General features: G+C 40.9%; 1 protein-coding gene across 2 annotated transcripts in view; it reads right to left on the bottom strand.

The window, feature by feature from the left end:
- KCNH1 (potassium voltage-gated channel subfamily H member 1) overlaps nt 1-14,162 on the bottom strand; it is a 372,078-nt gene that overhangs the window by 341,740 nt on the left and 16,176 nt on the right. For both annotated transcript variants that reach the window (XM_072831167.1, XM_072831168.1), the window contains exon 2: nt 3,158-3,281. In XM_072831167.1, the coding sequence (XP_072687268.1) occupies nt 3,158-3,281 (124 nt within the window). The remainder of the gene's footprint in view (nt 1-3,157; nt 3,282-14,162) is intronic.

Below are 14,162 nucleotides of genomic sequence, written 5' to 3'. Positions count from 1 at the left end.
AAGAACATTCCAGGTGAAAGAAAAGTATGTGCAAAGACAGAGACGTGAGAGTAAGGTTAATTCTAGAACCTGAATGTCGTTAAGTTCAGTGTGACTGGAATATACACAACGAAGGGAGATTTCACAAGAGATAACATAGAAAGACAAGCACAGACCAGATCATGAAGGCGTACATGGCATTCTAAGCCATGTGAAGTAAGTTCAGCCTTATCTTGAAAGAAACGGGGTGGGCAGGGGGCTTGGGGAGAGACATTGGAAGGTTTTAAGCAAAAGAGTTACATAATCAGATGTGCATTTTAAAATACAACTCTGAGAAATTTCCCGGGGAAGATGGCGGAGCAAATCTGGGAGACAGATTTTTTTTTTTCCTCTCCTAATTCCCATTCAAATAAACAAAAGAATAGGAAAAATCACAAAAATTCATCAACCAAAGAATTGCACCAAAGGGTACAATTTGATGCTCTAAACATTAAGGCAGAGCTAAGGAAATAAACAGAAGATTCAGCCACTGTCTGTGCAGCTCTGTTTCCTACCCACCCCACCCCCAAAAAAGCACTGGGTTTAAAAAATAGAAATGATGAAATCCTACAGTTCTTACCAGTACACCTCCCTACTGCTCACATTTGGAGGAAAGTATACTAAGGGGGGAAATAAGTAGCATGAAGGAAAATTAAAGAAAACCTCTAGATAGATGTTCCTACCAACTAATTCCGGTTCTCAGCAGAGGCAGGAAAACTGCCAGGACTGCCCATTTTCCTGAACCCCACTGTGAATAAGGTTTGTCCCTCTGGGAATAAGATACACCCCCAACTGGGTGGAATAAACAATGGCACAGGACACTAATGACATGGAAGAGGGGAAAAGCCATCTCTCAGTGGTACAGGACCCAGGCTCCCCATGGACCCAGCGAGCACTTCCCCTGTCCACCTCAGGCCTTCTGGTGACTAGAACAAGAAGGACACCAACGTGCAGCGCCCGAACCTAGGGTGACGTGGAAGCAGTGGTGTATGTTCCTAAACAATATAATCTCCATCTTCAGAAACTGTGCATACCGAATGCAATCTAACTTTCTCTTGATCACTTGAATCACAGAATTTCAGAGCCACAAAGAACCTCAGAGTCTACCACCAACTCAAGAGCCTTGCTTGGCTTGATATTGGAAGCCTTGAGCTTTACTGCAGGCTTCCCACTGCCAGCACTGTATTTAAAAAAAAAAAAAAAAAAAAAAGTGCCCTCACTGTTGACTTTATGAATTCTGTGTCACTTTTGTTATTATGTCCCTTCCCAGCTCACTGAGCGACATTATTATCTATGGTTGCCCTTGTGCTTCTCTCATGTAGCACTCTGCTTTTCATCTATAAATCAGGAAAACAGATAACTGATCTTGTTGAATTATCTTTTAAAAGACGGCTAGGTCAAGACTAAATTAGCCCTGCCTGAGAACAAGAGGACAACTCCTAGGACGTAAAAACTAGGCTCTGTGATCATCTTATTTAGCCAGTTGCCTTTCTAGCTTCCTCCCACATTTTCTTTCTGAGTTAATTTGCTATATAAGCACCTTCCATTTAAGTGACATGATGGTGTATATGCTGGCCGTTTCCTTCACAAGGTAAAACAAATCCCTGTAAAATGAAGGCTTGAAATGAGTGAGGTGCCATAATCACACCCAGCTTTCATTAGTCTAATGTACTTCCTCAAACTGTAATTTACTGGCAGCTATAAGTTTCCTTTACCCGGACATTAGATTTCAAATACCTGCAATGCAATAAATAAGCACAAAGGGGCTCCTGAGCTCCTGGGAACAGAGCCAGCACAAACAAGGCAGGTTTGCTTCATCTTTAGGAAAAGGGACACGTTCAGGGAATTAAAGAACTTTCCTACCATGGTGCATAAAAGGGAAAGTGACTAAATTTGCAAGTTATCTGATCTTCTTCCTGTGTCTGATTAGAGCCAATAAGAAGCAAGAAAGGGAAGGAAAGGTTGCTCAGGTCACATCAAAAAGTGAGGCTGACTCTCCCGATTTGTTTTGATGGTATATGTGCAAATACTGACAGAGATGCAGATACAGAGACAGAAACGAGGGTAAGAGCACACCACAAACATCAGAGAATTCAACTACAGTACGTAAGAGTCATAACTTCTAAACCTTTCAGGGAAGAAGGGGAATCTCAGATTTCCCAGCCCCAAAACACCTACAATTTAAGGAAATGATATTTTCAAAGCATGTAATACTTTTCACCATAACTCGTTACACGGCTGATTTCATACCCTCAAAACGCAACTTCTGAAAACCGAAGACTATGCCTGTGTCAGACAGGTTTTTCCACCCTCCGGAGCTGACTTTATTTCTGGATTTGCCAGGTCTGGGAAGATGATTTCACTTCATGCAAACACCACTGAAGACAGAAGACTCCGAAGAAGGTGAGGGAGAGGAGTTGAAGCTGGACTGAGCTGAGACCTTGCCAGGGCACCGCAGGGCTGGGGGTGTAGGAGGGCCAGGCACGTGCACTGCTCGCTCTGCTAGCTCTGCTCTGCTCCACACCTTGTGGATGCTTTAAAGGAGCATTTCTAGTGCCCTGGCCCAAGGGTACTTCTTGGTAAGCGCATAGGCGGCCACTATGCACTGTCAAGTGCATAGGCCGCATGCGCTGTTAGCACCATTTGCCTCTGCCTTTGAGTTAGCTACCAGAGATGTGACAGCATGAATTAGAAGGAAACCCAATCCCAGCCCTCTTCTTTCTCTGATGAAAAGCCCTATGAACAAGGCCCTTGTGGCCAACGTCATAGTGATTCTTCTCAGTCATGTATTTTCATCTAAAATTTTGTTTCATGTTCATTTCATTTCAAAATCTAACTTTCATATCATTTCATCTAATACCTCATAAACTTCTGAGTCCCCATTTTCTAGATAAAATGACTTTCCTGAGTTTTTCTAGGTGCCTCCATCTCAGTGACTGCAAGTCCATCAGGTAGCAGAGACCATGTTTTAAGGCTTCTTCAATTTCTCAGTACAGTACATGAACGAGAGATGATGTTACTATGAATATGAATTAACACTAAATGAGAGAAAGGCAATCCCCACACCGAGTCAGCCATTTTATTTTTCCAGAAGATACTGTGATAGATTGTTCAACAGAACAGCCCCAAACATAAATACCTGCAGGTACTGCTTTTTTGCATCACTTCCGCCCTGTGATAGCCAGACAGCTTGCAAAATCCGTCATTGCTGTACACGATAGGCCAGTCCACTATCTGGGCATTCCCCAATACAAAATTAGTATCTGTTAAAAAAAAAAAAAAAAAAGAAGGAGAAGAAGAAGGAGAAGGAGAAAAGAAAAGAAAAGGGTATAGGAGGCAAGACATTAGTTGAGATTCAATGAGGACACAAATCATGTCAACCAATCCAGGTATCTTGGCTTCCCTCTAAAACAGTCTCTTGAACAGGAAATGGCCCTGTGAGGAATACAAAAGAACAGTCCTTTAGAGTTGAGTATTTTGAATTCAAATGCTAAGGTTATTGTCCTCTAAGAGGAATTTAGCAATGGAAACATACCTAACCAACCAACCAATGAATCCTGCAGAAATCCAGTGATTCCTCCGAGACACGTACAAGTACTAACTCATCTCAATGAAAGTACATAGTACTCTGGAGCAAGAGAGAATGCAAAAGGAATTTCTTCTGGGCTCCATCTGGCATCTCAGCCTTGTCTGTCTTTTGACAGCCTTCTTAGAGAGACAGAGGAAGGAAGACGGAGGATCACCTCATGGAACACACACACCAGACAGCCCTCCTCTTAGTTAGGAAGTGACTAGACCCTCCTAATATAGAGCCTATACAACCTGATCCAGATGCTCACAATGGCAAAAACCTTCTTGCTGATTCTCAGATTTTGTAGCCACAGAAGCCACATTTCAGATCTCTTTTCACTGACTACCAGCCCACATGCACTTTGGATGCAGATTAAGTGGGCCAGAGACGTATGGCTGCTCCGTGTGTTCTCACCACTTCCCACATTTTTCAAGATCAAAAGTCTTCAGTACTTTTTGTGCTCAGGTAATCAACTGTCCATCTTTTTCTCTTTAAGACCTCAAATTTAAAAAAATAAAATAAAATAGTAAGACTTCAAATTAAGCAAATAGCATCCAGAACTTAAGTATCATCATTATTTTAGCTTGGCTCTCTCCTCTCCACAGAATACTTCCCCAAGGGGAAAAAAAAAAAAAAAAGAACACACACACAACCCTTCTTTTGTTGTAAACTGAGGGGGTTTTGTTTACATATGCACACTGCGCAAAATGAAATGCATACTGTGCAAAGTGACATATAATGTCCTCATTTAATTGGGAGGCTAATTTTGTTCTACTACAGCATCTACAATATATTCACAATATGGGTAATCATCCCTTCTTATTTATGTGGGAAGAAATAGAAGAACCAAAGGGAGGAGAAATAACTAAATATGGTCATCTCTTCTTGGAAATGCTTTCAGCTATTTAAAAGGAACATAAAACACAACTTTCATTAAGTTAAAGAATACACCTGTTAATTTTATAAATATGCTTTTCCTGAAAATCTGCAACCAGTCTTTCCCTCCATTTCTCCCATATAGTCCTGAGTACCCACTAGGTACCAAGCCCATGATGAGACCCTGGAGATAACAAGCCGGAGATATGATCCATGCATTCCAGGAACTTATCAGGACAAAAAGACATGTGTACAACTAACTAAAGAAACCAGTAATAAAATGATTAACTCCGAGGGAGGTAAAGACCTGTGTCTCAGAGGGGTAACATTTGAACTTGCTCTACCCTGGAAGGATGAGTAAGCCTCATTCAAACATTCTGAATGCCTAACATGTAACTACCACATATGATACAAAAACAATACTTAGAAGAAAAAAAAAAACAATACTTAGAGAAATGAAAACATATTGTCTGCCTTTGGTGAACTCAAGAGGTTGTGAGAGGAAGGGAACATTCCAGACTGAAGACCAGCATGAGCAAAGGTCTGGCAGCATGGAACACATAAAGACTGGTGTAGACAAAGGGTAGCCAGGAAGATTCGGAGGAGATAAGCCTGAAGACCAGCCTAGGATGGGCTTGACTGTCAAAGGTCTCTGACTATGTTCTGGAGATAGAATAACCCTTCAGGTATACCACTAGGATGGCTATAATAAAAAAGACAACAGCAAGTGTTGATGAGGATGTGGAGAAATTAGAACCCTCACACTGGAACCCTTGTGCACTGCTTCTGGGAATGTAAAATGGTGCAGTCAATTTGACAAAGAGTTTGGCAATTCTTCAAAAGTTACACATAAAGTTACCACATGACTCAGCAGTTCTATTCCTAAATACATGCTCAAGAGAAATCGAAACATATGTCTACATAAAAACTTGTACATGAATGTTCATAGCAACATTATTCATAATAGCCAAAATGTGGAAACAATCCAAAATATCCTTAAACTGATGGGTAGACAAAATGTGGTATCTATTTGGCAATAAAAAGAAACAAAATACTGATACATATTGCAACATGGAAGAACCTTAAAAATATATTGCTAAGTGAAAGAAGCCAGACACAAAAAGTCACATATTTTTTGGTTCCGTTTACGTGAAAAGTCCAGAAGTAGCAAATCCATAGACACAGAAAGTAGATTCATCATTGCCAGGGGCCTGGAGGGGAGGGGTGGGAAGATGCAGTGACTGCCAATGGGTATGGAGTTTCTTTTTGGGGTGGTGAAAATGTTCTTGAATGTGATCATGGTGATGGATGCATAACTCTCTGAACACACTAAATCAAACATTTAAAAAGTGTGAAATTTATGGAATGTGAATTATATCTCAATAAAGATGTTATTTTTAAAAAAGGGATAACCCTTCATGTTGGCCTTCTTTTCCTGAATTATTCTTGAACAGAACAACTAAGCCTTAAAAGAAGTACAAAATTCACTGAGTCAGGAGGACCTGGTTCGCTCAGTCAATTAAGTATCTTACTCTTGATTTTGGCTCAGGTATGATATCAGGGTCATGAGATCGATCCCCATGTGGGATTCTCTCTCCCCGTCTCCCTCTACTGTCACCCCATTCATGCACATGGCTTTCTCTCAAAAAAAAAAAAGAAAAAAATTCACTAAATCACCCCTAAGTATATATGAAGTCCGATCAGTTTAACTCTCTTGTTGATTCCTAAAAGTTCACTAAATCACCCCTAAGTATATATGAAGTCCGATCAGTTTAACTCTCTTGTTGATTCCTAAAAGTGTAAGCAATTTTCCTCAAAGACCTCAAATAGTTGGGAAAAACTGAGTGAGCTCTTTCATGGCTAATGCCCAATAAAGTTATGTGCTAAGAAGGAATAACAGCCAGTTATTCATAATGATTTGACTGCATGTGTTTATTTTCTCTCCTATCCTAGGAACCTCTAAAATAAAAACATATGAAATAAAAAGATAAAAATCCACAAAAATTAGAGTAAAAAAGAACAGAAAAAAATGACTATTGAAGAAGTAGAAATAATATAAGAAACAAAAAATAACTTTAACAAAATCCTCATTTAGTATCCTCATAGAGATTTAAGAGCTATTATAACCATAAAACAAGAATAGGATGCTATGAAAAAAAATAAGATTACAGGTAAGACCCTCAATAAATTAAAAGTGAGTAATTAAAACTTCAACATAAATATTATAAGATAAAGTCTCATAGATAAGACAGAAAGAGATAGAAGCATTTTTAAAAATAAGACACAGAGCATCAATTCAAGAGGAACAACATGCATCTTAGTAGCAACAGCAGAAAGAACAAATGAGAAAAAGCCAGAGACATTTTTTAAAAATTAAAACAATCAAATGGGAGGCTAGAATAAAGATATCCAGATGTGCAAAGACCTAGGAAAGTTATTTCCTACATATTCTTTTTTTTAAGATTTATTTATTTATTTGAGAACAAGTGTGAGTGGCAGGAGGGGAAGGGGAAGAGAAACTCCTCAAGCAGACTCCCTGCTGAGTGCAGAGCTCAGTACAGGGCTCAATCCCAGGACCCTGAGATCATGACCTGGGCCAAAAGCAAGAGTCGGTTGCTTAACCAGATATCCCTTTTTTTTTATTATTTATATATTCATGAGAGAGAGAGAGATAGGGAGAGGCAGAGGGAAAAGCAGGCTCCCTGCAAGGAGACTGATGTGGGACTCCATCCTGGACCCCGGGATCACACCCTGAGCCCAAGGCAGACGCTCAACCACTGAGCCACCCAGGCATTCCCCTACCACATATTTTTTCTTGGGAAGTTACTTGGGTATGTGTATCAGCAAAGTGAAGGAGTAAGGGAAGAAGATAACATGAGAACCAAGGGGGAAAGTAGCTCCAAATATAGAAAGCAGGAAGGAAGCTAAAAGAAAGCATTCAGCATAGAATGATTCCAAGAACAGAAGTTCTAGAAGATAAAGATCAGGATCTGAGGATATTACTGATCATTTGAAACAACATGAAAAGTCAATATACGGGGCACCTGGGTGGCTCAGGTGGTTAAGTGTCTGCCTTCAGCTCAGGTCATGATCCGAGTCCTGGGATGGAGCCCCCATCGGGTTCCCTGCTCAGTGGAGAGCCTGCTTCTTCCTCTCCCTCTGCCCACCTCCCACCCCCTGGCTCGTTCTCTCTCTCTCTCTCTCTCTCTCTCTTTATCTCTCTCTCAAATAAATAAAAATCTTTTCAAAAAAATAAGTCAATATAGGTATATAATTTGGGGGTGGGAGTGGGGAGAAAAAGAAAGTAGTGCCAAAGAAAACAAAAGCTGTGCAAGTAGGGAGAACACATCACATCATGTCTCATTACTGTCATGACGATGAAAACACCTTATTAATCTACAATTTTTAAAATCAACATACAGTCAAAGCATGAAATATTTAACTATATATATCTCAATATAATCTTAGCGATTCCAACATTGTAAAAATAAAATGATAAGTTTAGAGAGAAAAGTGTTCTCAAATCATGAGATGATATCTCTAATTGATATAATAACAAAAGTACAAATATTTTAAAGTTGCAAACATAACCAATAAGGGAGTAATATAATTACATTAAAAGAAGGGGAAAAAAATAAAAAATAAATAAAAGAAGGGGGTAGAAAGTAAACCGAGATAAGAACTCAGCTAAATTAACAGAAGTCAACAGCTAATAGCTAAAACTGATAAATCTAGAAATAGCTACAATGCATATTATTTGGAAACATGGCAGAAACTATAAGAAGAAACAGCTAAAATTAGAACATGTGACCTCTAGTGAGCAGGGCAAAGGGACAAGGCTCAGGACGGTTATTTTTCTTTACAACCTCTTCAGTTTGATTTTTTTAACCAAGAACATATATTACTTTGATAAAAATAAGTATAGTCTTAATTTTTAATGAATTTAATCAGAAAAAATTAACTTATTGATTAATTTTTTTTTTTTTTTTTTTTTTTTGCTAAAAAATGAGAACAGGATACATTTCAAGCTACAGATATCACTGCAATTTCCCACAAACATATTCTGGTCATCCTTTAAAGGTGCCCACCCTTCCTCAAGCATTCTCATTGTCAGTAGGGTGCAGATTGCAGTCTTATCTGGGAAAAAGTAAGTCTCCTAGTATCTTCTTTGACTTTAGAAAGGAAATAGAAAAATAGGAAGTGCTGTAGGAATAGAAACATCATACTGATCAACTACTCAGAGGATTTCTCATCATAGAATATAAAATTCTAAAATAGTTAACTACTGTTAACCCAAGCAAGAAATTACAGTTGCCAGGGAGCACGATTCCCTTGCCACTATATGATGGAAGCTCTAGGAGCTCCCTCTTTACCCAAAGATGTGGCGTGGAAGGAAAAATTTTAGTCCCAGTCACAAAGCCTCCAACAGGAAGGAAACTCTTCCCCCTACCCCTGCTCCATCCTTTGCACACACCTGTGTACCCTATTACCGTTGGCTGGAAAGAGGGTATATTCTAGATTCTCTTCAGTTCCTAAGCTACAAATAATTGACCTATAAGTTACCTTCCAAAATGCAGTCTGTTTATAAATTGTGGGCTACCCATAAAAATACCATAATGTTACATATATCAGAAACTAAGGGATTCCACATAATCAATATTCCAGATATTAATAAGAATGTATGTCATTTATCGAAATTTACTCTGTGCCAGGCTCTGTACTAAGACTTTACCATATATTAAGGCGAGGGTTTTTTAACCTTCAAAATAATCTTTGTGAGGTGGTATGCCTTTACTAGATGAATCGTCACAGATTTCATCATTTTACACTGAGCCTCTGAGGACATAGTCAGTCATGGCAGGTTAGAGTCAGGATTTGAATCTAGGTCTATTTGACTTCAAAATCCATTCTTTTAATCATCATATTATATCATCTCACTCTTACTCCATTAAGTACCAAAATCAGACCATTTCTATGAAAATCTTTGTAACACATAGGTTTATGTGCCTTCCTATAAAAATACTAAATATAATGAGATCTTCAACTGATGAGTCAACATTACCATTATTGTCACCATGTATGATTCTACTTTGTGATCTACAAAGACGTCCTTAGGAAATATTGATGTGTGCAGAAGTAATTGTTCCTCATCTAAATGATTGGGTTCTCCTGTCTAGATTTTCTTTTTTTTTTTAAAGATTTTATTTATTTCATGAGAGACAGAGAGAGAGAGAGAGAGAGAGAGAGAGAGGCAGAGACACAGGCAGAGGGAGGAGCAGACTCCATGCAGGGACCCTGACATGGGACTTGATCCCGGGTCTCCAGGATCATGCCCTGGACTGAAGGCAGCGCTAAACCGTTGAGCCACAGGGGCTGCCCTCCTGTCTAGATTTTCAATGTTTGGCCTCTTGCTTCACTTGTAAATTGTCGCTTCCCACTTCTTAAAACTTGGTGTGTTGACCTATTCTCTAACAGTCCTGCTTCCACATGGCGACAGAAGAGGACAGGAGAGGAGGGGAAACTTCGTGCCTGGATCCCCGTCTGACACTCAAGGGTGAGAGAGGATGCCATACTGGTGACCTAAAGATGCTGCAGAACAAACCTGGTCATATTAGCCTCCTGAGCCTCCACCCCCTCAGCTCCTATGGATTCTGAAAAGGATCCAGAAGCTTCCAGCTACATCACTGTAGAGCAAACGTGGCTGTATTAGCCTCCTGAGCACCCCCTCAGCTCCCAAAGATTCTGGAAAGGATCCAGAAGCTCCCAACTACGCCGCTAGTGCTGACGTAGCATAAGCAGATGGTTATCACAGTGGAGCAAAGTGACCCTGTAGCCAAAGGCTGTGTCAAACTGCCTGACTTGGGGGTTCAGGCAAATATCAGAGGTGAGCAGCACAGCTAGTGGGGGCCTAGATAGGATCAAATTATGTATACACATACACACATACATACATAACACACACATGCATACACATACTACACACACACACACACACACACACACAAGGGAGTATGTGTCAGGTCGAGGCAGGGCATCAAGTTCTGTTCAAACCAATGAACAGAATATAAGTTCAGCTGCTAGTCACCTAGTGACTAGAACAGAGGCCACTGCCAGAAACTAGAGGAGGGGAAATAAGGCCTTGCACTGGGGATCTGAGGCCCCCAAGGTGGTGCAAGTGCTTGCCTCTACCCCATACATCATTGTAGGGGAAAGCAATGGGATGGGCAGAATTGGATTCTCAACACAAGAGACTGAGTTACCCAAAAAAGAATAATTAAAAGGGAAAAGCTTGAGATCCTACTAACTGGGACATTCATAGTCTCCCTTTGCTGTTCAGTGGAGGGGAAGCTTCTGAGGGAGATAAGCTCTGGTAAATAAAATAAAGAAGTGAACCTAAGTGGGTCTAAGTCAATTTGCTACCACGCCTCGAGAGATAGGTCTGCATAAGAAGAGACAGGCACAGAAAGTGGGAATCTCCTAAAACATCAAGAAGACATAATCTCTTAAGGCTGCAGCAGAATTGGCCTGATCTGAATACAAGAGACTTGGAGATTTTTAAACTGAGAAATGTTAGGATACCTGCCATTCTTCATGGGGAAAAGGGCATTGACATCATCAAGACTGCATGTATTAATAGTTATTGGGTCATTCATTACTCCTCGAGGTAGGCAGACACTAGTGTTCATCTATTTTTATAGATATTGCAAAAAAGGCTTAGTAAATTGGCAAAACTAACACTGAATCAGGGTTGACAGAAACAGAACCAATAGGAGGTAAGGTGTGTGTGTGTGTGTGTGTGTGTGTGTGTGTGTGTGTGTATCCAGAGAAAGAAAGAGAGATTTATTACAAGGAATTGGCTCATGTGATGATGAAGGATAATAAATCCCAAGATCTGCAGTTGGCAAGCTAAAGACCCAAGAGAGCCAATGGTGTAGTTCTAGTTCAAATCTAAAGGCCTAAGAACCAGGAGAGCTCATGGTGTAGACTGAAGAAGAGCCAGTGTTTCATTTCAAACCCAAAGGCAGGAAGACCAGTGTCCCAGCATACAAGCAGTCAGGCAGAAGGAATTCCCTCTTATTCAGGGGAAAGTCAGCTTTTTGTCTTATTCAGCCCTTCGACTGATTAGATGAAGCCCCCTTACCTTAGGGAGAGCAATCTGCTTTACTCAATCCACTGATTTAAATGTTCCACTCATCCAAAAACACCCTCATGGAAACACTCAGAATAATATCTGACCAAATATCTCCACACTCAATAACCGAATCAAATTGACACATAAAATTAACCATCACAAACACCAAAGCCAATGCTCTTAACTCTATGATATTCTACAGTAATCCTTAAAGATTCAGCAGAACCACAGCTCACAAATTCTGCAGTTCCCTCAAAATCCTTGGTAGTGCTCCAGGACTCCAGGTTTTGGCAGAATACAGTAGCTCTATAAAGCTCTATTTTGATAAATAGCTTTTATGAAGGCAACACTTATCTTTCCACATCTGGGGCTTTCACTGAGAGGAAGGAGTATCTATCCATCCCCAGAAGGAAGCATTAGACTGAACACTTTCAACAGTTTTCTTCACTGCCCCCGTCACTTCTACCCACCTAAGTAGATTGATCAAGCTCTTAGTAGGTATCTCAAAAGCAAGGAGAATCCACTGTGTGTACTGACCTCTCAGACTTGCCTGTGCCTGGTGTGGTGGGGGAAGAGAGGACCTGAATCACTTGCTTCAGAACCCACTTGGGGGACACCTGGGTGGCTCAGTGGTTGAGTGTCTGCCTTTGTCTCAAGTCACGACCCCAGGATCCTGGGATCAAGTCCCCCTGAGGCTCCCTACACGGAGCCTGCTTCTCTCTCTTCCTATGTCTCTGCCTCTCTCTGTGTGTCTCTCATGAATAAATAAAATAAAATCTTTAAAAATAAAAAAATCCACTTGAGGGGCACCTGGGTGGCTCGGTTGGTTAAGCATCCAACTTTTGATCTCAACTCAAGTCTTAATCTCAGGGTTGTGAAGCTCCTGCTGGGCGTGGAGCTTACTTTAAAAAAAGAAAGAAAGGGATCCCTGGGTGGCTCAGTGGTTTAGCGCCTGCCTTCGGCCCAGGGCATGATCCTGGAGACCCAGGATCGAGTCCCATGTCAGGCTCCCTGCATGGAGCCTGCTTCTCCCTCTGCCTGTGTCTGTGCCTCTATCTCTGTCTGTCTGTCTGTCTCTCTCTCTCTCTCTCTCTCTGTGTCTCTCATGAATAAATAAATAAAACCTTAAAAAAAAAAAAAGAAAGAAAGAAAAAAGAAAAGAACCCACTGGGACAGTCCTGCCAGCTCTCTGCCCTGTCACCTCCAGCTTCTTGGTCTAGGAATAGGTCAGTGACTTTTGGTCTAGAAGTCAAAGTCTAGTCTTGAAGAGGGAGACAGGTGGTACTGCATGTTGTTCAATCCCGTTTAACAGTAATAAAGCTGATACTGTATTTTGACTTTCAAGTGGCTCCTTCAGGCTTCACTTCGGTAAAAACCTGGAGGGATCAAGGTTAAACAGGCTCCAACACATTAACATGGATCAAAGTTCCAAGATCCCAAAGGGTATTCAGAGGTCATCTGTTTTCCTGCCTCTCCGCACTGGTGAGAGTCTTCATAAAATACCTACAAAGGAAGAAGCAATATGATCCCCTCCAGAACACTCTTGGTGCTTTAAGTCCTTTTTACTTTCTATCTTCTCTTTGAAAAAAGTATATTTTTAGTAGAGACCAGCCCTTCACATGTCTCAGGCCCATGCCTATGAAAGCTGGCCCAAAGCATCACTATAAACAGATTACACTGGTAGCTCCCAATAAACTGTGCCTCACACTCATGCTCTGTTTAGTTTCCTCTCTGGGAATCTGGGTGGCTCTGTGATTTGTCTGACCAACAGACGGCAGAAGAATGGATGCTATGTCAATCCCAGGCCTAAGCACTGAAGGTCTGGAAGTGTCTACTTCTGCACCCTTGGGAGCCCTGAGCTTCCTGGTAAGCCTGGAGCTATACTACTGGAGATACCACATGGACATTCTACAAGCAGAGGGTACCTGGTCAGATAGAGGCCATGAGATTCTATGGAGAAGTACCAAGGAACCTAGTCAACAATGGAAACCAATGGGGGAATAAGGGGTAAGAGAGACCCTATTAATCCACCCGTCCCCAGCAATCCCTAGGGTCCCCAGAGCACCATCCAAAAGAACTGCCATGGGGACAACAAGTTGGGTCTAATGAGCTGTGTGGGTATGTTCTTTTAGCTCTGTGGGTCTCGGTAGAAGTGAACTAGAAGTTTTCTATACTTCTGGTAACAATAAAATCTGACTCTCTAAGTAACTAGATTCAAAACAAAGAACAAATCAGATGATGCCTCTGCAACCTACAACTACCCACCCTTGAGGAGTAATCAACCAGTCATAACTCTAAAATGTCACTTCCCTAAATGCTAGACTCCGTAGAATCTAGGTCACTTTAAAAAGAGCAGAAACACCTTCTAAACTTAACTCAGTGGGAAGTGATACACTCCAGGCGAACCGTGGTGTACCTGGCTTTTGCTCAGTGGAACTGTCTGGATTTGGACACATGATATGATATGCCATATTAATGTAAAAGTGTACCATGTTGTCAAAGGAGTCTGCAGTCGAAATAAATTACATATTGGTGGGTCAGTTTATGTATACAGAAAATGCCCAA

Source organism: Canis lupus, chromosome 6 (assembly GCF_048164855.1).
Source record: "Canis lupus baileyi chromosome 6, mCanLup2.hap1, whole genome shotgun sequence".
In the NCBI taxonomy this organism is placed as follows: Eukaryota; Metazoa; Chordata; class Mammalia; order Carnivora; family Canidae; genus Canis; species Canis lupus.
The sequence above is the reverse complement of the archived record's forward strand: the minus strand, read 5'-3'. Positions and strand labels throughout refer to the sequence as shown.